We start from the raw sequence: 23,293 nt of genomic DNA, 5'->3' as shown, positions 1-23,293 counted from the left end.
AAAACAAACAATTAATTGCATATTAAAAATCTGTCCTTAAGTTAAATCAGTGATGCACATGTGTGGTTGTTTATCTGTTTTACCCCAATATTATAATTTTCTTCCCCATTTATGTCACAATAAATAGCATCAGAAATTATGACTGAGTCAGTAAATAGAAAATTTGTCATTTAATGCAACATAATTGTGACTGAATTACAATTAATCTCATGGAAACAAATCACCAAACTGACAGACAGGATGTTTCATACAGGTATATATTACAATGTGCCTTGTTATATAATACAGTCAGGTTCTGTTTTTAATAAAAATAAGCACTGGAGGAGAAAGTGATACTTTTTTTTAAATTTTATTGTAAATTGGACATTATGCAAATTACTTTTGCGACTGATGACTTGTTAATTAAGCTTGTTAAGTGGTCACAGAACTCCCTGCACTGAGTGAGAGTTCAGACGATATCAAGTCAAAAGGTAGCCAGGAGTGCTGCAAGCTGGAGAGCGCACACACAGGACAAAGGGTGAGGGGGAAGTACCAGAATGAGAGAACAAGAACATTGAGTGGCTGACAGTGGTGGCTGCTTGTGCCAAATATATCAGTCAATGAACACAAAACTTCTTTTTTTGGGTGGTGGTGGGGGCACGAGGGGTGTGGGGTGGGGAGTTGTTCGTTTCAGCCATAGTAACTGACTTCCTCTGTAAATGCAGACAAAAATTCTCCCAGAAATGAATTTGTTTTCACCATTATTGCAAATTCTAACAGATTTTCCAAACAAAAAGGTGTGGTCTCACTGATGCAATACTTACTGCACACATGATATTTTATTTCATAAGGGTGTTTATGCAAACAAGTGTCCACCCTGTGTCCTATGACTCGCAAAGTTTCCTCAAGATAGATTTTCCCAAATACGATCACAAATTCAGTATACAGGAGAGTGTCTGTATAAAATCAAAACAGTCATCCAATGTGTCATGTGACGTCTGTGAGACCAAACCTTTCTTTGCCCCCGTTTTCTCTAATTGTTTGTACAAAGACGATACAACTATCCAGTCATGCAACATTTTTTTGGATGGGGATGGAGGGGCTGGGGGCGGGGAGTGGGGATCTGACTGTTATCTTTGCGGTTTTTAAGCATTCTGCATCTCTTTGCCGATCTTGTAGCTCAAGATCTTGTTCCAGTCGATCTTGGTACGTGTCACAGGAAGCTGGCGGCGTAAGGCTTTGAAGGTAGTGTCCGACATGGTCTGGTAATTCTCGTTGATGGCCGTCTACAAGGAATGAAATAAGGATGAAGACAGAGAGGGGACTGGATTTAAAAAATAATAATAATACTCAAATAAATCTAAATTTTCCCCAGGTCTGAAGAAGTCTGTGTGGTGTAGGAAAATGGAGTTTTATAACCACATTAGGGTATGTCAGAGTTTTCTCCAGGCCTTGTTGTGAAAGTCCAGCTTTCTCTAAAAAATGTCCAGCTTCATCCAAGTGACTCAGCTTTCTATTCATTGTCACTCTAAAACTTGACTTCCTGTGCTGCGAGTTTGCGAACGTGTAAAATGTTTTCATTATCTCCTGACTTGAGTAACACAAACTCCTCACAACTAAAAGTAACAGATTATCACACAAAACTAAAGCCAAACAACAAAAGATTTTAGTGTGGCAGTAAGTGCTGGAGTAATAACTGTAAAATGTTTCCATCATTTGTGAGGACTTCTGATCTAAGGTGAAAGTTCAGGTTCAACGAAATCTCCTAACATACCTGATAGTCATTCTCTGCAGCCTCCATGATCTTAACAAACTCCTTTGCAGTTGCAGCCTCATTCTGAAAACATGACATTCTTTTGAAGAGGGGAGAGGACAAGGCATCCAACAAAAAAGAAACTTTAAAACCTACACTGCAACTACAGAGCAGAAAACCTCCCCTGGTAGCTGGTACCAGGTCAAAACTTAATTACTAACATAAAATTACAAGTAATCACCCTAAATACATACAAATGTAAAAGTATGGGGAATGATCGTTGCAGCTTCTGCTTGGACTTCACAGAAATACTCACAGAAATTGACATGGACTCCTGAACCTCTTTGTGGCTCACCAGCTGGACATTTCCATCCTCATAGTAATGAACCTAGAAATACATATGGAAATATATAGTGTATTTCTAACCAAAATTTCTTCTGTGCCATGAAATGATTGGAGCTGTAAAAAAAAAAAAAAATCAAAGAGCTGTGTGCCAACAAACAAATCTCAAGAGGTCTAACAAACCACTCCCCCCCCCCCCCCAAAAAAAAAAAGGGGGGGGGAGTGAAGGAAACGACAACAAAAACCAAGAACACAAAATTTTAGTACTGAGCTTATGGGAAAAAGTAGACAAGGGTGCAACAGAAATTAACTGAACTTTGTGATAAATAAACAAAACACGGTAAAAAAAAAAAGAGAAAAAAGAAAGAAAGATGACAAAGGAAGAAAAAAGAAACTGAATTTGATTAAAGTCTACATGCAAATGTTGTCAGTAAACGTGAGTTTGAGTATGCGTGCTGACATGCATAACACAACACAGTGTGTCCGTTTTACGTCAAAGATTGTTGTTCAGATAACATACCTGGATTTTCATGATTCCTGCCACTTGGGTGGTGGAGGGGGAGATGGTAAATTTCCATTCTGACCTCCAGCGTCCATTCCTAAACAACGAGAAGGAAAGATAAACACACTTCAGTCACTTTTACTTGACTCAGCTAACTGTCCAGTACATTGGCTCAACTGTCATCGCCTATACTGAAAAATAAACAGAAAAGGTATATGACTTTGTGTTTTTGGTCAACAACAGTGGCAATACAGATAGTAAGAAAGGTATTCACAGTATGAAGTATAGCATCACATTTAAAAACCAGTTAATGTGCGCCTTCATTTAAAGCAATGTAAGAGTTTCTTGAGTTAAGATGACATAGAAGAGTTTTGTTAAGATCCATAAAGATGTAACGTGTTACATCTTGTTCACAGAGTTGCTCTGTGTTATGTCAGTAAAAGCATTACTAATGATGGACCAACAGCTATTTACGTCAGTGAACCATCTCCTAATATGTAGTGAACAGACATGGAAATTAGTTTGGACACTCTACTGCCAATTTTCTTAATTTGACTAAAATTTGCATACTACATTGAAGTTCTGGCTTATTACAAAGTGCTCTGATCAAATATGCGGTCTTGAGGTCAGAACCGACCTCCCATCCAATTCGGCCAACTGGGTGACCCTTTGCAGGGTGAAAATCGCAGTGTCCAATTTTTCAATAAAACGCACTTCTATTTTAGTGTGGGGGTGCAAGCATTACAGAAGAGTGAAAAATGATATTTACAGATTTTGACAAATTTTTGAATCATTAAGTTCTAATATGTCTTTTTCATTAGATACAAAATCTCCATGTGAAAGTTTTGATCCTTTTCACTGTGATTTGCAAATCAAAAAATAAATAAATAAAATTTATTTCACTTTCAAACCATTACAGCAGTCAAGTACAGTAGTTTTGGGATTACTACACCCAACACTTATAAGACCAATAAGACCCAGCAGCAAAGAGGATTGGTGCAGTTCTTATCCAATTAGATTAACCTGATCAAAATCAACAGAGTCTAACAGTCCAGAGTTATGTGCCAATTACTGCAATGTCCTTAAACACTTCAAGAAACATTTGAGGATTTCAATGGTTTTATTGTATTTAACATGTAGTTGTTGTTAAGGTTAAAAATCATCTGCCTAAATACTAGTACTGAAAAAAAAGATTCATCTGAAAGCAGAAAGGGAGGAGACACAAGAAATATCAGAAAATATAAGGGAGGGAAAATATCACACTAATGTTTTGACTGTTTTACACATACCAGAAGTTTTTTGGTTGAAACTGATGGCACTCAATGCACACGATGATAGTTTGATGTCCATCAATGGTTTTCGCATAAATCTGAAGTCAAAAGACAAAAAAGACACTTTCAGATTTCACATGCAACTCAAGGCCACTTTCACTGCTCAACGTGTGCAGAATTGACACCACACGGTGGTTTTATAGTCAAAACTTAAATTATATACCTGACCCTGTCATGGTACTTAGAGGATGTCATATATACACAACACATTTAATAAGTAGGACAACAGCTGTTTTGCAAAGTAAAAGACAGGCTTATCTAAATACTGGCCTGCTACTGCTTCCTGCTTGAAACTGATTAAATTTGACTGTACATGTTGTATTTGATCACTAATAACATTAGGCTACTTTTAGCTGCTAATTTGTTGCAAGGGATTAAAAAATAAAAATAAATAGATACCCTTCCTGTTCCAATCCCCAAGGGTTAAACGAATGTATAAAACAAAATATTAATCTTGAAATGCAAGTGGAAACAAAATGAAGGCCACTAAAGTTCTAATTTAATAGAAAACAGATCTCCGAATGAAGAGGATCACTATGCAAAGGCAAGAGATTTTGGTCCTAAAAGCTCTGGTTTATGTTTGTATTCTGAGCAGTTCTGTTGAATTGTGTGTGACTTTTAAATGTATCTGTTTTTATAAGCCTGTAGGAAAACACCAGAGAACAGTGAGCTTCAGTCCCAATTATCAGTCATCTATATTACACACAAGCCTCTGCTGTTAAGTTTAGAGCAATGTGTAATAGTTGTAACGTGTGTTTTGAACTCCAGAGTCAGATCCTGTGGGAGAACTCCCTCTTGCTTGATGTTTTCATAAACTAATAGCTTTAAACACACAATGAAAAAATGAACTTTCTGAGGTGAGCAGTTCAGTTATTCTGGTAACAGAGTGGGCTTGAACATACGGTGCAGACACCGCTCGGATAGTGCTCCTTGACATAGGCCCTGACAGCAGAGTCCAAGGCACTCCTCCAGCCTTCCAGGGAGCTGTCAACATCATGGGGCCGTGGGTCACTGGCCTCCTTCCTCAGGTGGTCAAACTTGAAGGAGATCTTATTCTTGGGGTCCAAGACCCTGCCATTCCCAAGATCACCATGCTCTGTGATTAAGACCTGAAATATAAAGCGGGGGGGTAAAGGAATGAGAAAGAGAGCTGTGGGAAGGCCAAGAAATAGAAAATGAAAGAGCACTGGAAAAATAAGTAAAACATGTAAGAAAGAAAAATTAATAAATAATCCGACAAGAACATGTATGGAAAGAGAACAGCACAATAAAGAAGTAGAGCTGTGGTAAATTATCTAAGGAGACAGGAGAGATGAAGAGGAAACAAAAGGATGAAAAGAGGAGGACGGAGAACAATAGGAACCACAGGCATCAGCCTGAACTTTCCATCTTCTGCCTTTCACCTCAACACTTAGCTCAGTTAGCTGGGCACCAGACAGGGGAATTTCAGCCCAGCATATGGGAACAGAGGGACATGATGACATCTTTACATAAGACAGTGCAATCATTACTAAAGCCAACACAGCCACATTCATTCAGCAGTGTTCAACCTTCACACAAATGCACAGCAAGCAAACAGTGACATTTAAATAAAAGTGGCTATGTGATCCTGTTTTGCAGGAACTAAAGGAGAAGATTCAGACTTGTTTGATCTTTCATCCAATTTTATTTGTCTCTTTTAATGCCAATGATACAATTATACTATGTTTTGCATCACTTAAACCATAATATATTTGGAGGCTACCATCTCTCTTCTAACCCTGAAGTCCAAGAAAAGTGTCACTTTTTTATTTCTGATGATAGTCTTGGCTGGATGAGCTAAAGAAACAGATCTCTATAAAACTGTGCTTTTACATTACAGGAACGTCACACTTGTGACTGCCTGGTCCACATGGAAAAAGTTTATGAACTGAGTCACTCATTCTTCTGATGTGCATCAACTATAGCAGTATCTAACTGTGCGTTGGAGCTATAAAGTGACTAATGCCAAAAGTAATAAAAGTCCTGTTCTTTAGCTTCTGTATTGCTACCATAACCTCAGGGTCAAAAAGCAAAGCATGAGCTCACCTGTTCTTCGTAGCCCTCGATTTTCACGGGGGTAAACTGGTCCAAGTTGTACTGTGCAAATGCACTACGGAGAGAGATACCAAGTTAGTTAGATCGCAAACACAGGAGTCCCGCCTTGCTGGTTATTAAAACTTTTCAATCTTAATATATGTTGATTAAATTGTAACTATTCAGCATGTCCAGGTCTAGAACTCTTAGATGTAAATTGAATGGTTTCTTCTTGCTGTTAACGTGTTGGACAGGGGAGAAATGGTCAGGTGTAAAAACCTAAGCAACTAAAACTAGTCTGGTCTGTGAATCTCAAGTTGTATTCCTCTTTCATCTTCAGTTGTTGCAATGCAAATCTGTATTTTCCGTCTAACATCTGAAATTTTTTAATTGTGGAAATAGCACAAGGGAAGACTTACTGCGCTGCACCTTCCCTGAGCAGATTGTCATTGTTGAGCAGCAATCGCACATCTAAGAGGAAAAATTGTCATATTATTATTATTAATGGTGGCAGAAGAGGAAAGAATACAGGAACAGCAGATCATCTCCATGACACGCACACAAACACTAAAGTCACAGCTGCCAGCAGTCAGTGTTTGCAGCATCTATGCCAGGGGAGTGAAGCAGACATGGTAAATTAGCTCAGTGGAAAAGGCTATAATCACATAGAGATGAAAGGGGGAAAAGTTGCAACAGGGGACTGTTTTTAGTGTGTGCATATGAGTGTGTGTGGCTGACAGGCTGTGATAAGCGGTAAACAGACAACCCCAAAGGCGTTCCTCTGAGGTGACGACATGTACCGGGCCAGGATGAGTCGTTAACAAAGCCAAGACACACATACACACTGTCTCGAGGGGCACTACTGTGACAGTGTGGTGTCAACTCTGGTGCTGCAGGGCGAGACACATTTTGAGCAAAACATCACAGTCTCAATTTAATTTCCTGGTGGCCATAAAATCCAAATAATGGATTCTATTTTAGGTCCTCTGTATTAACTGAAACCAAAACTATTTTAGTGTGAGAAACCTACACAAAGACAAAAAACAGTGCTGCACTGACACAGTACTGTAATGTACATTAATGGTGTGTACATGACTTGCTCTCCAATGATGGTTGAACGGGTGGCCATGTATAGACTCCCTTTTGTACTATTTATTTCAATGTAGCCAGCTATACTGTATGTAAAAGGGTTAGGGCATACACAACAGAAACACAAATACAGCATTCTGTAACTCCTGAGCAGTTCACACTTCATTGATGCCTCCTGGCTCTGATGTTGACAAAAGCTGTCAGACTAAAAATAAAAACTTACTAAAACAAGTCTCTAATTGTTTACTTAGAACATAGTTGGCACGGCTTTAAACCATGTACCAAAGGCTGCTTTACGGTCTTGGAGCACCTGTGACCAAATCATTTCCTCTAGGACTGACAAAGTATTCCGATTTTTTTTGTATTTACACCAGGCAGTATTTTAAAAATGTCAGCACCGCTGACATTTTTGATATTTTTCCCAGCTAACCACAATTCCTCAAGAGGCGCTTGCTTTTTCCAGGGGGCCAGAGAATGAGAATATACGCTCAATGATTTGGCCACTTAAATAAAGGTGACTCATTACACCATCTGATGGTGCAAAATGGTATAATACCAAAGTACATCTAGGTTCTAACACAAGTTGAAGTTAATATCTCTTCAACAAAAGACACGGATGATAAAAAATGTAAACATTACCCATATAATTATTTATATCACATTTTCACTGTTTGCCTTTCATGTTTTCATTTCCCTCACTTTTACATTTAACAATAGTTTTTGTCAATACAGAGTTACTGGAAACTGTAACAAAACAGAATTTGCTGCAGACAGTCTCTTTATACATAAGTCAAGCTATTCAAATACACTTTTATGTATTTATGTTTGGTGATTGCAGACTCATACATTGCATTAAACTACAAGTTCTGAGCAATGTAATCATTGTTAATCTTATGAAAGAATATACAGAGGAACAAGAACAGAAAGCTCACCATTGAAAACTTCATTAAATTCTCCTGGTGGGGCGTGGATGACAAAGTTAGCCGCTATGCGCACCTAAAACCAAAGATAGAAGGCAGAGGTTACATGTCAGTGGTCTGATATAAACAGCAGAAATATCAGCGTGTTGCCTGCATTTTAAATAGGGGCTAAAATGTGACATTCATATTTAGCTCAAATTCACAGTGTAAACATGTGTACACAGTGCCACCAACAGAGGGTGTAACATGACTGTCTCACTGGTTTGGAGGGTGGAGTGAGGTTTTTCTGACATTTCAGTCTCCAGAATATCTGAGCAGCATCGAACAGTCTTTTTTTTTTTAACCTCCTATACTTCTCTTCTTCTGCTATACCACAGCACTTCCTGTTTCCAGGTCACATGTCAAACTGACAGCCAGCTGACAGCCCCTCCCTCTCTTGCTTGCTTTACAACCATATAAGGAAATAAAAATGTGCTGAGCACTACTACACACACGGTCTCTTGCCCTACCCCTATACATTTCTACCTCACTCTATCATTGGCAGGGGACGGCAGCTCAGCCAGGTTCCCTCTCATCTCACAAGCTGGTATATCAGAGAAAGTGTGCATATGAGAGAGAATGTGTGTGCACGTGTGGGTCCTATGGGTTCTTATTAGTGAGTGTATATACACTACTGCTAGGCACTCACAGAGAGCAGCAGATTGATTTTTGCTAATGAGCAATGCTCAGAGAAAGGAAGGCACTTGGGAAACAACGTGTGTCTGTGTGTGTCTCTCTGTTATGCTGAGATCAAAGTTTATCTGCATTAGTCTAATCTGTCATGAGATCATCATGACCCAGTTACATTAAACAACAAAAAAATTCATGTGCATTTGAGCACATAACAGATAAACACAGTCTTTGCTAAACAGATGGCGGAAAACTGTTTGTGTGTGTTTATGACTTGAAATCCCTGCGGGAAGACTAATTTGCATTGGGTTTCCCTCATTACACTGGACGGCAGTGTAAACAGACTGCATCTCACACACACACACACACACACACACACACACACACACACACTTTTTCTAAGAACCAGGTTTACATGTTATTTAGTCTAGTTATATCAGCTAAGTAGAAAAACAAAGCCATCACATATCCATGTTCTTAATTGTATTAAAATGCAGTCACTGTCATCTAAAACAGGAGCACTTACAGGGTGAAACATGTAAGCACTGGATATGCGTGCGATTAGTTAAACTGGATGTTTATTTGTTGCTGCCCTTGCTAATCAGCAACAGAAATACCAGTCAGTTAAGCTAATTATTCATCCATTAAAGTACAAATCCAGTCAACTGCTGAGATGTCATAGGATCAGCAATGCATATAAGGCAAAAATTGCTTGTTATTCAAGACCAACAGGTGTTTTACCTCGAGACAGAATCATTTGCGCTACAAGGTTTGGAGGGGGATGAGTTGGGTTTCTTTAAAGCTGGAATTAGAGCTGAGCTGGACGCGTTTGTGGGGTTTCCAAAATATTTTAGGGAACTTAATTAAAAGAGCTGTCATGTTGCTGACTGGGCACTTATAATTTTAGCTACTGGACACTTCTCCTGTAGTTAAATCAGAATTGACCCAATTTTGAGTAGTAAATGTGTTTAGGGTGGATTTTTGATCTGCACTGCTGGAAGTACGACTATATTCACAGATTAATAATGAAAAAGCACACACACACACACACACACACACACACACACACACACACACACACACACATATATTAATTACTACCAAAGACAATCTGTAAGCACATTAACTAGTTCAAATATCTGACATCAAACTGAACTCCTTTCAGCCTGATCTGGTTTCAATAAAGTCTATTAATAGTGCTTAAGTTCAGCAGGAGCTGTAATTACAGCTGGACATTAGATATACCATCTCAGTGTCAGAAAAATTGTTATTCTACATTATTTTCATGTGGTGTCTTGCAGTTTTACTGTAATGTGATACGGTAATATCCATAAATCTTTGTGAATGTGTTATTCATGGTGACACACGGGGGCCAGTGGGCTTCCCAGTACGCCACTGACAAGAAGCAGGGAACACACACACACACACACACACACACACACACACACACACACACACACACACACACACACACACACACACACACACACACACACACACACACACACCTGAATAGAAAACTATTTGAATATTTACTATAAAAACAGATTTCCAAGCACTCAACAGCTGAAACAGTACTTCAAGTAACACTGATTGCAGATAATTGAATCTTACTGTGTGAACTTAACACAATTAACTGTGAAGCACCTACAGCTAGTGAGAGGGATGGGGATGGTTTTACAATTAAATCATGCTAAAAACCACATTTTAAGGAAATGGAGATGAAAGTCTAAGACCAAGGGAGCATACTGTGGTTTAAAATGATTCACTAGCAGGAGAATGGAGACGCTCTATTAGTTTACAAGTAAAGGTATTGACTTTTAAAAGCTTGTTACATCACCTCTTTCTTCCTCCGAGTACCTCAAACTTGATTTACTATTGCACTGAGTCTCCACCACCCGAGCAACACTGCCTGCAGCGCATGTAGCAGAGCATCATCAAACATGCATAGCATGCAAGGCTCTGGTATGGTCACTAAGAGAATTTTTCAAGCTCAGTGCTGGCCTTTTGGGTTTATTTGGGTGGGGGGAAAACGTTGACATGGATACATTTTGTTCAGACAAGCAATAAGGATCTATTTATGAGTCATTTACCAAGTACCATGACAGATCACAATCATTTAAGAGCAGTTTAGCATGGTGGGTGATCTTCAAAGAACCATTGCATAGTTCCCAGTAAATGTTGACTACTACTTTTGCTTGAAATGCCCAACTCTACTACATACCAAACTTGAAACTGATTCTGCTTCTGAAATCAAACAAACAGTACCACAAACATAACCTCTTCAGGGCTCTAGAGTGCGACCAATTTGGTCGCATTTGCGACCAAATTTTTCAGTGGTGCGACTAAAAAATAATAATTTGGTTGCACCTGTGCGACCAACTGTTCGGGTAGCAAAAAAAAAAATCTGCAACCTTCCCTTTGGTCAACAACAGACACACATTATGCCCCTATCATGGACTAAACCAATCACAGATAGTAAGGGGCGGGACCTCTCTGATTGGCCGTGGTCCAGTTGAAAGTGCAGGTGGAAGTGGGAGGTGAGTAGCTTGAATAAAGCGATATCAATTCGTTAAATCCTGAATCGACTTTTAAATATAACTGTGTTTGGCCAGAAACGCCAGATTCTCAGATTAAAGCTCACAAAACCATTTCAACAACAACCAAACAGCAAATGAGAGCAGGTACACGGACTCCACACAAAGACGTAAACACAGAGCGGACCGACGCATCAGAATCAACTTTGTCTTTCTCGGGCGGCCCGTAGACGGACACGCTGTCGGAGCTCGGCGATTCTGCGTCGGGTCCGCTGTGATTACGTCTTTTTGCGCTGATTCTGAGCTGCAGGTTTTGTCTCTCTCCAACCAAAATTCGCCGAGCCAGCAGCAAAAGAAGCAGCAAACTGCGCTTCACATTTGATCAATGTCGTCATGAATTTTGCTGTTTTGCTTCCACGACTATTAAAATCACACTCCATGCACAGCTAGCTCTCTCTCTATACTTCAAGAACAGTTTCCCGTCTCCAATCTCTGTTTTCTGTATTATTCATTCGCTTATTACCCACCAGTCTACCGTTGGTTACAGCGCTGTCGGCTGCTGTCTTTTTCTTTTCTTTTTTTCACTTAAATGACCTCGGACAAGAAAGCCTATTTTTTCTGTTGTTCAATACTGAAGAAATTTAAACTTTATATGCAGAACATTGTAGAATATTTTTAAGGTTATCTGCTATAAAAAGCCAGACCAGGAAAATCTCCTTCATGTTTTTCTGTGTTTTATTCTCAGTTACTTTCACACAAAGGCACCTGCTGTGATGTTCACAATTCTGATGAAGTCAGTACTGATAAATGATCAGAATTATAATATTTCTGACTGAGGCTAAGTTGAATCGAATCGGGACTTTGAAAACCAGAATCGAATGGATTATAGAAATCAGTGATGATACCCAGCCCTAGTGAGCAGCCTAGGCACGACAGAGGTGGATGTAGCTGTAATAGGAAAAGAACTATTGCTAACTTTTCTGTTAAGTTAAGGCCTGATCCTTCTGAAATTCATAGCCAGTGCTCTGACACGGTGTCATCAATCTTTGAATGCTGAAAAAGCACAGTGTATCCAGAAAAACACATTATATTATATAAATTATTATAAAATTTGTGTGCGCCTAACTTTAAAAAGTTAGGCATACCGGTACGCCCATGGCAAAAAGTTAGTCTAGAGCCCTGCTCTTTGATCGAGGTAATTACGTATTGTAATTACCTTACACTTAACATTGCGTCAACAATAAAATTTTGTTGTAGACGCAATGTTAAGTGTTCTCTCAGTGCGTTACACCGGGGCACAGATATGCTGGGACACTTTAGGGCTCTGAGACCTATTTTTCATCATTGAGCACTGACTGCTACTGTGCCACAATGGGCAGCACTCAAGTAAAAAAAATCTCTACAGGGAATTATATTAACAACTCCCAGGCATTAGTGCATGAACTCTGATACACTGCTGTGCAACTAGTTGAATTCATGCTAATTTATTGTATACCTTGTGCATATCTTGGCTTGGGGTATTCTGCTTATACCAAGTCACGTCAGGCTCAACTTAAATGCTGGTTTCCTTATTTTATTGTAAAATAAAATATAGCAATTAAATATTAGGGGTGCAACGATACACAAAATTCACGGTTCGGTTCGGTTCGATACTTTGGTGTCACGGTTCGATATTTTTTCGATACAAAAAAATGTTCATGCCTTTTTAATTTGTCATTTATTAAAATTATAAATATATATTTTAACTCAAAAGTACAGTTTTTAAATTTAACCCTAACCCTTGTGCGCGTTTTTTATTTTGACAGCAAATGCGCACCTGCGGACCACTTATGTGCAGCCCTGGTTATATAGCTCGTCATATTGCAGCCACAGAAATTCTTTTGTCCATGAAACCATAAAGCTGCACTTTCTTTTTGCCTTATAGTCTCATTTGTCATAACTTCTCCGTTTTGTGGTAAGCTTTTCTTTGGCTGTCACTTCTTCACCCCGACCTGTCTTATTTGGCTCAGCAGAACTGAAATATATATACTGCTGCTTTTACACACGGACTCACATAAGCTCAGCGATTCTCTGCGCGATCAACCTCTCACATGTTTAAGCTGCGGGAGATTTCACTTGTCATGTTTGCATAGTAAGCTAACGATTAATAAGACGATGTCAGAGGAATTGGTGCACAAATTATCATCACTCACAGATCAGTGCTGTCGCTCTCTATACACAGTTCGCACGATTGCAAAGTGAAAGCAAAAAAACAAGCGCAAATTCAAACGCGATTTCAATATGTCACATATTGACAGTGGCTCACCGATGCCAATGACATAATTACCCAGCTACATTTCCGAAAGAATGCAAAAGCATTGACATATATTTTTCCTTCCTACAATAGCCCGACGGGCAGGGTAGCCCGTCTGAAAAAAATCGCTAGCCCCAGGACGTCGGGCTAGCGATTTTGCGAGCCCTGTATCTGATTGAGGAATCACTCATCTTTGGAAAAGAGAGTTTATTACAGAGAAATGTCTCTTTCCAAAATAAAAGCTATACTATCCGCTTCTTCTGGGCTATATTCTCAGCAGCATAAGGAGAATCATGTGCTAACAGCTGTCTAAATGACTCGGCTAAAGTTAGTAGCATGCTTGTTGTTTTTGTCTTTGCACTAGGATGATGTCGGCGTAAATGTGCAGTCATATTCGTTGTGTTCCCACTAGTGCTTTCAGGTTAATCTCGTTGAAATGACCTTAACGCCACAACACGGCAAATCTCCGTTAACGAGCTACCGCCGATCGCCCCGTGCATGGGGCTAGACGGCCAACACGTTAACGAGCTAACTGCGCTAACACACTAGTTCCCACCCATGTAATTAAGCATTGCGTGGCACATCCAACATACTGTTTTACTTTAGTCCATGACTTGCTTACCTTCAGGGTCATACGTCACATGAAAACCAAAATAATTCCAAACGCCAGATCTGAATGAGAGTGGGGGAGGTCCATCTTGCAAGGAGAGCTTAACTTCTGTCTTGCTAGCTTGCCCTGCGCTCTTCCTTCTGACTATGCTGTCTGTGTTGAGCGCTCAGTGGATCTGCGCTCGACAGTGCAGCCTAGGCGGAGTAGTCGAACACAGATTCACTGAGCGCTCCACACAGACAGCATCGTCAGAAGGAAAGTTGATAAAATAAATTACAAATGTTGTATTGTTCGATACATATGCGTACCGAACCGAAAGCACTGTATCGAACGGTTCAATATCGATACGAATATCGTTGCACCCCTATTAAATATGTCTAATAATATAAATGTAATGATTTATTAGTAGAATAATAAGTGACAGACACAAGATAAATAAAATAATTGATAAAGTATATGGGTGTTGTTTATCTAATTTCTTTGCACCAGTGACAGTCATACTGCAAACTGTTGTCATTCACAGTTGCACCTGAACCAAGGTTCTTGTAGATTGTACCCTATTTAATGTCTGTGACCAGACACAATAAGTTAAAATAAATGAGTTTCCAAGTAGAGGGAAAAGCCAAAGCACCATCTACTCTGAGCTTAAGTCATATCAATGCATTTCACAACAGTTTCTGATTAAGTGAAATACTTATGCAAGCATTAAAAAAGAAAAAAAAAAACTGTTAGTGTAAGAGGTGTGAAATACAAATGCGGTCGCTCTGCTTTGACCCAACTCTGTGCTACATTAGCTAAACCACTAGCTGCTGCATGGTGACATAAACTCAAACAACACAGAACTGAAAATAAATAGATCAGCCCATTACCACAGATACCCGTTCCATCTTTTTGAGTTAAATAAATGTTGGATCAGTGCATCCCTATTATTACATATCTCCACAGCTTAGGATAAATCACTTTCTAATTCATATCCAACTTTTTAATGCTTACTGCAGTTAAAAGAAAAAAGCAGCATGATTGGATCACAGTCTGATTACAACCCAAACTTTTTTTCAGTGCAAAAAAGGGCTTTTTAAAATACTCCTTAACAGTTTTATCACTTATCTTTCTAATGGCTCTTAGAGGGTGCAGCATGAGAAGCTGTTGTACAGGCACAAGCTAACCAAAAAGCTGGAACAATAATACTGGAGCTTCTCATACACACAAAGAATGAGGAGCACAGGCACCCCCTGTGGTGTGGGATTCTTGTGTCTTTGTACTCTCTTGGTCCAGACACCAGCTGGTGTCCTTTCTTTCAACTTGCTCACTGTATATTCATCCTCATAATACCACCCAACAACCCCGCTTTTTTACAACAGACACTCTCATCCTGCACCCTCTTAGTAAGAGCCTTTTCTTTAATCCCAAATGACACCCACTAACATTGAAACCACACTTGTCCTAATCATTATCACGCAATTCCAGATGCATTAAACTAATGACAATAACATAGAAAAGCAGGAATAAACTGTGGCAATATATTTACCAATGCCTTTTTTAAGCTCTACAGTGTCCGTGAATTTGATTCCCTTACTTGGCATGCAGCCATTTCAATATCCCAGATTTAAAAGGAAAAGAAATCTGTGGCGCTTTAAATGCTACAGAACAGACAACCCAATCTGTCAGGGGCAAATGCTGGGGGCCTGGATGATCAAAATTTATGGATAATGAGAACACAGCAGGATGCAAGAAAGATGAGGAAGACTGTCAGGTAGCCGCAGGCTAAACAGAAATGTCCCACTGCTGATCAAAATAAGAAGGTGGTGGCTGGTCGACACAAGATTAGGCTGAACCAACAAGACCTAACATCTGTGATGATGGAGATAAATACTATCAGAGGCAGACAGGCAAGAGATTATGACTTTTTAAAGTAATTATGATGTATGTGAATTATGAACTATGTGCTCTCTTTTTCATATCTGTCACCTGCTCTAGTCCTTTTGTTCAGGGTTACACTACTGACTTTCATTCATTCACATTCATTGCATTACAAGAAATGCAGTTTTAAAAAAATCTTAGTTAACTCTTAATCCATTAAATTTGAAAACAATGAAATCATTTTTTTATCTCCACTAATGAATGTGAAAGTTTTCCTTTCTTCCCACTGGTGCCTTTCACAGCATTTCTTTGGACTTCATCCATCACCTGTGCTAGAAAATTGCAACCCTGATGGCAAACTAAAAGTGTACATCATTAAAGGCATCTACACCCTCACTTTTTTTCTTTTTTCTTTCCTTTATAAAAAAAATACAGTGGGGCAAAAAAGTATTTAGTCAGCCACCGATTGTGCAAGTTCCCCCACTGAAAATGATGACAGAGGTCAGTAATTTGCACCAGAGGTACACTTCAACTGTGAGAGACAGAATGTGAAAAAAAAAAAATCCATGAATTCACATGGTAGGATTTGTAAAGAATTTATTCGTAAATTAGGGTGGAAAATAAGTATTTGGTCACCTCAAACAAGGAAAATCTCTGGCTCTCACAGACCTGTAACGTCTTCTGTAAGACGCTTTTCTGTCCCCCACTCGTTACCTGTATGAATGGCACCTGTTTGAACTCATCATCTGTGTAAAAGACACCTGTCCACAGCCTCAAACAGTCAGACTCCAAACTCCGCCATGGCCAAGACCAAAGAGCTTTCGAAGGACACCAGGAAAAGTATTGTAGACCTGCACCAGACTGGGAAGAGTGAATCTACAATAGGCAAGCAGCTTGGTGTGAAAAAATCAACTGTGGGAGCAATCATCAGAAAATGGAAGACATACAAGACCACTGATGATCTCCCTCGATCTGGGGCTCCACGCAAGATCTCATCCCGTGGGGTCAAAATGATCATGAGAACGGTGAGCAAAGATCCCAGAACCACACGGGGGGACCTGGTGAATGACCTGCAGAGAGCTGGGACCAAAGTAACAAAGGTCACCATCAGTAACACACTACAACGGCAGGGAATCAAATCCCGCAGTGCCAGACGTGTTCCGCTGCTGAAGCCAGTGCATGTCCAGGCCCGTCTGAAGTTTGCCAGAGAGCACATGGATGATACAGCAGAGGATTGGGAGAATGTCATGTGGTCAGATGAAACCAAAGTAGAACTTTTTGGTATAAACTCAACTCGTCGTGTTTGGAGGAAGAAGAATACTGAGTTGCATCCCAAGAACACCATACCTACTGTGAAGCATGGGGGTGGAAACATCATGCTATGGGGCTGTTTTTCTGCCAAGGGGACAGGACGACTGATCCGTGTTAAGGACAGAATGAATGGGGCCATGTATCGTGAGATTTTGAGCCAAAACCTCCTTCCATCAGTGAGAACTTTGAAGATGAAACGAGGCTGGGTCTTCCAACATGACAATGATCCAAAACACACTGCCCGGGCAGCAAAGGAGTGGCTCCGTAAGAAGCATTTGAAAGTCCTGGAGTGGCCTAGCCAGTCTCCAGACCTCAACCCCATAGAAAATCTGTGGCGGGAGTTGAAAGTCCGTGTTGCTCGGCGACAGCCCCAAAACATCACTGCTCTCGAGAAGATCTGCATGGAGGAATGGGCCAAAATACCAGCTACTGTGTGTGCAAACCTGGTAAAGACCTATAGTAAACGTTTGACCTCTGTTATTGCCAACAAAGGTTATGTTACAAAGTATTGAGTTGTATTTTTGTTATTGACCAAATACTTATTTTCCACCCTGATTTACGAATAAATTCTTTACAAATCCTACCATGTGGATTCATGGATTTTTTTTTCACATTCTGTCTCTCACAGTTGAAGTGTACCTCTGGTGCAAATTACTGACCTCTGTCATCATTTTAGGTGGGGGAACTTGCACAATCGGTGGCTGACTAAATACTTTTTTGCCCCACTGTACATATGATGAATACTATGGCAAGAAGCAAACTTCTGGTCGCAGTTAGCGAGTAAACCTTTAACTGTACTAATAGTGAATAGGCAGCTTTGTCTACTGCAGATTATGTCACCTTTGCTCACAACAGGAATAGGATCATTTTACTCCAAGTAGCCAACTATGTGACACATTTAGTACCAGCAGCTTGCATTACAACTTCCAGACAGCAGACCTACCAGGGTAAAGCTACTCCTTTCTGTATAGCTGCCTTAACCAGTTTGATGTGAGACAACGGTATAAATGTGAAGCCACACAACTATACATGAGTTCTCTTTCCACATCTCCACATTCATTCTGCTACAGCCACATACAGACAGGACTCCTGAATTTGTCTGTTAAAAATGGAAAAACCACCAAGTTCTGGCCGTTAGTTATGTATTCCCCATGGTCTAAGACAGCTGTTCAAAGCCAAGCTCAGGGACACATCTGGGACTGTTGGGACTTTCAAATGAAATGAAGGGTGATTTATTTTCACTCTTAGTTTATTGATGATAATGACCTTATTTAAGGTTTCTTTATAGCTCTTTTTACTCAAGTTTGGAAAAACAAAAGAACAAACAAACAACAACAACAAAAAAAAAAACCCAAATGAGTTACTGTGATCTCAAGAGAAAATCTGAGTAATGCATCTCCCAGAAGAGGAAGAACTCTGCAAGCATCTTGTTCTCTGTAATTTATTGTAAAATGTAAATTACTGTAATATCTAAATATTTTCTGACACAGTTTTTTCTGCCATTCTAATCTTTATTGAGATCCAGCCAGAAAAATGCCCCCCCCCCCAAAAAAAAAAAAAAAAAAAATCACAACAGGCTTTATCCTATACACAGGATTTGGTGCATAATTTTAACCATAATGGCTTTCTGCACCGTCACAACATGGATCATTTACACTGATGCCCCAGGTAGGAATCAAGCAACTATCCTTTTTCTGTCTTCCCTGACAATTAAACATGTTAACTTTACCTAACTTTACCATTTATCAGCCATGACAGTCCAGTTCTCTTGTTACACAAAATCGAAACTAATTCTGCTTTAAAATGTTTCATTCGATTTTTGTGGTGCTCCTTTCACATTTATGGTCGCATCACCATCAAAACATAAATCTGCATTGTTATTCATCCTCTATGGCTCCCATCAGTCTGGATCATCATTCTGCTTCAAGGAGTGCTGTGTCCCTTTAGTGGGCAAAAGGGGGAACTATAACATTTGCTTAGCTTTGTTTGCTTTTGCTCACCAGCACGGGTGCGTCATGTGTACTTGCTGACAACTGAAACACTTGTAAACCTCAAAAAAAAAAAAAAAAAAAAAAAAAAAACACCAACAGCTATTTTCACAGTGTATAAAGCTATTTCTTCCCAACTTACAAGAGGAAGAACTAAATACCGAAACTCAAAAATGCTGAAACTACCATGTGATGCTTTCAACTATTGAGTGATTGTATCCGATTAATACTTCCAGTTACTCCTCAACTCTAACCCCCAAAAATTCAGCTGGTCCCAGCTTCTCAAGTGTACTGATCTGCTTTCCATTATCATATTTTAATAGAAACTGAATATCTTGGACTACTAATTGAACAAAAAAGGGTCAATGAACAAAATATAATAAAAACTTTGCAACCCTATATAAATGGCATTCGACAGTACTGCCTCAGCTGTGAAGTTTGTCACAGCCGATTATACAGCTTAATTCTCTTTCTTGAAACAGGAACCAAAGCACCGAAAGTCAGACTACTCTTACAAATATCTTTTCCATTTACCATAGTCCTACGACAAAGTCAAGGTAAGTACATGTTATTAGGTAAACGGGTTGGCTGGCCTGTGAATTAATTTACTGTGTACTAGATCGTCATCCTAACTGCTGTTAAAAAATAAAAATAATAATATGTCGAACAACTTGATTGGCTGGCCACATGGGTCCCCAACAGCACAAATCACTTGAGAAAAAAACATGATAACTAATTTTTTTTCTTATCTTTTCTTTTGAAACCAGTGTTTATAGCAACAACTTTATAACAGCAAAACCTACCGCATGCACAAAGGAGTCTAACATGTAAAGCTTCAGTCACCAATTGTTTTGTTAATTCAAATTATTAATTTGAAAAATAAACCTGCTAATAATTCATACTGTTATTAAAGATTAAGCACTATATGAAAGTAATTAAATGAGCTTTTTTCCTGTACTGATAGAAGTCTGATTTACTAGCCAGGGGTTGAGTGAGGATGTTGTGTTGAGCAATAAGCAAAACCATAAAGTTGACTGATCATAGAGTTGACTGCTTTTTTTTTAACACTTAAGACACCCAGACACTTAAACTCAGGCAACAGAACTGACTGCTAACAGATTGTGCAACAACAGTTTCCTGTAATACTGTGTGTTCTTTCTGTACTGATATCAGGAAGCTTGCAGGCTGGTGCCCAAATGACTCAAGAAGTCTCACAGCAGTGCTTGGTAACTGTGGAAGAGATGACTCTTCTTGCTGTTAAATCATTTACAAATGGCAGAGTCTCTTTATTAATTTTCAAACAGGGAGCTCCAGCTTTTTTCCTTTTTCTTTTTTATGAATACCAAAATGAGGCTAACGGCCACAACACAAGCAGGACAGAAATTCTTCAATCTCCAGGGAGACATTTAACAAGTATTTTCCCAGAGCAAAACTCCAAATTCTTTACTGTATATGACAAAGTTCCAGACCTATCAAAAATAATACTGCAACTCCTTCCACCACAACTTAAAACAGTCATCTCACTAACATCACATCAGAGTAAGTGCGGAGTCCCACAAAAGCAAATAGGGAGATTTCTCACTTAAGAGTTTGGAAAGTACCATTGGTTGTCACTTTTACTCACTGTTAGAGTTTCTGGCAGGTCACCAACACTCACGTGGATGAGTTGCTTTTATTCAACAAATCATGACTGGACAGTAAAAGGGATATACACACTAAATCATAAATTATAGAAACTATTCCCCACTGTCACTGTGTCAAGCAGAAGAAAATGTTCATTTCCTCCCTCAAGTTTTTTTCCCCTCAGTGTTTTACAAAACAGGGCTACGGGCCCAGAGCAGATGGCTGACTGCTCGGAGCGAATGCACCGGAGACGGCCCTTTAAAGTACACTACGATTTTAATGGAACGCACCCACCATGAATAGATGCATAATGCATCTTGGCCTCATACCACTTGTATTCGGAGAAGGAAATGAGCAATTTCCCCCCAGGTAAACACTGCATAACACTGGTTTCGTGTCTGGTGTCACTACCAGTCAGCCTGGCATGAAGCCAATCATCATTCTTTCAGCTCTGCAAAAATCAAACTGTCTGGTCAAAATATGAAAGTGGCTTAACAATTGTCAAAACCAGTGTGGTTACAAGATTAAAGGAGCTCCCATCCTCTTCGCAAAACCAAAATCCAATGCTGTCAATGAGTTTACCACAGCTTCATGTTGTGTGAACACACCTGAAAAAAAAAAAACATTTCGGGTGGTCCTGAAATGTAATGTAGTACATGGCCAAAGAAAAAGAAAAAAAAAACAAAACCATACAGTCACTTATAAATTCGAAGCTTGGTTAATGGCAGATGCTTGTGAGTTGTAAAGTGTAACACATTTATACAAATGCAGCTGCTAAATTGCTAAAAAGAACTCTGGAAACTTTTATAGTTTGATGTGGAACAGGGCAAAATGAAACAAACCCTTCTTCTGTTCTTACTCTGAACAGTGTGTTACGTAACTCACAGGATGGAAACAGAAGAGTTATTAAAGATTTATTTTTAATGGCTAACTGCGATATTAACAAGGTTAATGGGAAGAACTACATGTTTATGAGGAGAGCCTTAACACAGGTTACCAGTTACACATTTATATACACCGTTCTGTATGTTAACCTCCAACTATGGCTTCTTCGTACTATCTATTCATTGCTGAGGCATTTATGCATTTAAATCGTGAAGTCCGGCAAGTAAATAAACACTAGAAACAATGTTAAATACATTTTAAATGTTTACAATAAACATTTGCAAACTTTTATAGTTTAATACCTTACAATATAATAAATAAATTATAAGGCTGACAATTAATTAATAAATACCCTGCATAAAAGTTGCCATATTAATTTGCTCGTCGCTAACTGCTGACTTTGTTAACAAAGCCTATAATGAATATAGCGACGAAAAAATGCATTTAGCAGTCCAACAAGGATTCGTGCAAACCCCTTAGCTGAGGCACACGTCCTGTCAGCTATGCATGTCCTCTTATAAGGAAATGAGAAAAACCTGCAGCACTCTTGCATGGGCGTCACTGGTGTAAATCCTGCTTAAATTATGAGTCAGTTTTCTGCTACAGTTTTAGAAACAACACTGGTTGCTATGAGGCTTTCACAGCGGTAGAAACAGACTTTCAAACGACAGGACAGAATATAAAAGCAGTTTTTAATTTCTAGCATATCCTTCAGGGGATCTCGTAGTTCCCTCACCTTTCTCTGCTACTTCTTAGAGGGGCGAGAGTTATCAAACTAGCTAGACTATAGCATACGGTTGCTGATTTTACAGTTTGCTCTTCATAAAATGACCCGGCACTCTACCGCTTCCAATATTTTAACTTCTAAAGACAGAAAAGGGGCACCCAACAGGCGAAAGGGCGTGTTAGTAAGTCTGGCTGTCTGTTAGCAGGCTGCGGCTATGCTACCCTAACTAACCTAGCTAGCGGATCCATGGTGCATGAAAACTTCCATAACACAAGTAAGCAGAGACCCGTGAGTGAAATGGCATGTCCACCGGGTGAAAAGAGAACGGGTGGTGAGCATAGGTGAGTGTATAAGACGTTCACGGTTCCTATTTTGAGTCAGGACCGTACAAGGAGCCTCCGTTTGAAATTCGCAAATGAGCGGAAGTTGAGCTAAAAATAAGAGCAGAAGCAGCAGAGGTTGTGCTGAGGCCTGGGTTTTCCCCAAATTTCATAATGCCGGTCGACGCCAGGATGCACCGAGAGCCAGGACCATATGCAACTCAGATTTTGGATGTTACCGTTTCACGCTGTGAGGTTTAACCTAGAATTAAATCGGCATCTTACCTTTTCCTCGTCGGATAGCTGCTCCTCATGATCCGCCATCTTTTCTTCCGGCACCACCAGCTTGTCAGAGCCCAGTGACGTCACGGGATGGGTGGTTCCCACGTCGGTTCGGTTTTGATTGATGCTCCGTCGAAGTTTGCTGTACTGACTGTGAAAGAGGAAGCTCCAAGCCACTGCTTAGTTCAGTGGTTAATTCCAAAAAAGGTTTCAACTC

The 23,293-nt window shown here is 39.6% G+C and overlaps 1 protein-coding gene across 1 annotated transcript; it reads right to left on the bottom strand.

Annotated features, from left to right (window-relative positions):
• Window positions 1–147: 147 nt before the first annotated feature.
• On the bottom strand, window positions 148–23,212 carry LOC146665368 (F-actin-capping protein subunit alpha-2). The gene is made up of 10 exons (XM_085412990.1): window positions 23,080–23,212; window positions 7,984–8,047; window positions 6,382–6,433; window positions 5,975–6,038; window positions 4,810–5,016; window positions 3,866–3,945; window positions 2,595–2,673; window positions 2,049–2,120; window positions 1,754–1,816; window positions 148–1,265 (listed from the first exon to the last, which is right to left on the bottom strand). Exons 1-10 carry the CDS (start codon window positions 23,116–23,118, stop codon window positions 1,125–1,127), a joined length of 861 nt encoding a protein of 286 aa, XP_085269116.1. The 5' UTR covers window positions 23,119–23,212; the 3' UTR covers window positions 148–1,124.
• Between the last annotated feature and the right edge of the window lie 81 nt (window positions 23,213–23,293).

Source organism: Rhamphochromis longiceps, linkage group LG7, assembly GCF_057381845.1.
Source record: "Rhamphochromis longiceps isolate RC_006_pf linkage group LG7, R_longiceps_female_GT1.1, whole genome shotgun sequence".
NCBI lineage: Eukaryota > Metazoa > Chordata > Actinopteri > Cichliformes > Cichlidae > Rhamphochromis > Rhamphochromis longiceps.
This window is presented reverse-complemented; position numbering and strand designations above follow the sequence as displayed.

Bases quoted from the DNA above. Each gene is read 5' to 3' on its own strand.
- LOC146665368 (XM_085412990.1), bottom strand. From the start codon at position 23,118: ATGGCGGATCATGAGGAGCAGCTATCCGACGAGGAAAAG. The intron at 6,434-7,983 runs GTGAGCTTTCTG...TTTTCCTCTTAG, and splicing joins ATTTAATGAAGTTTTCAATG to ATGTGCGATTGCTGCTCAAC. The intron at 5,017-5,974 runs GTGAGCTCATGC...TTTATATTTCAG, and splicing joins TCGAGGGCTACGAAGAACAG to GTCTTAATCACAGAGCATGG.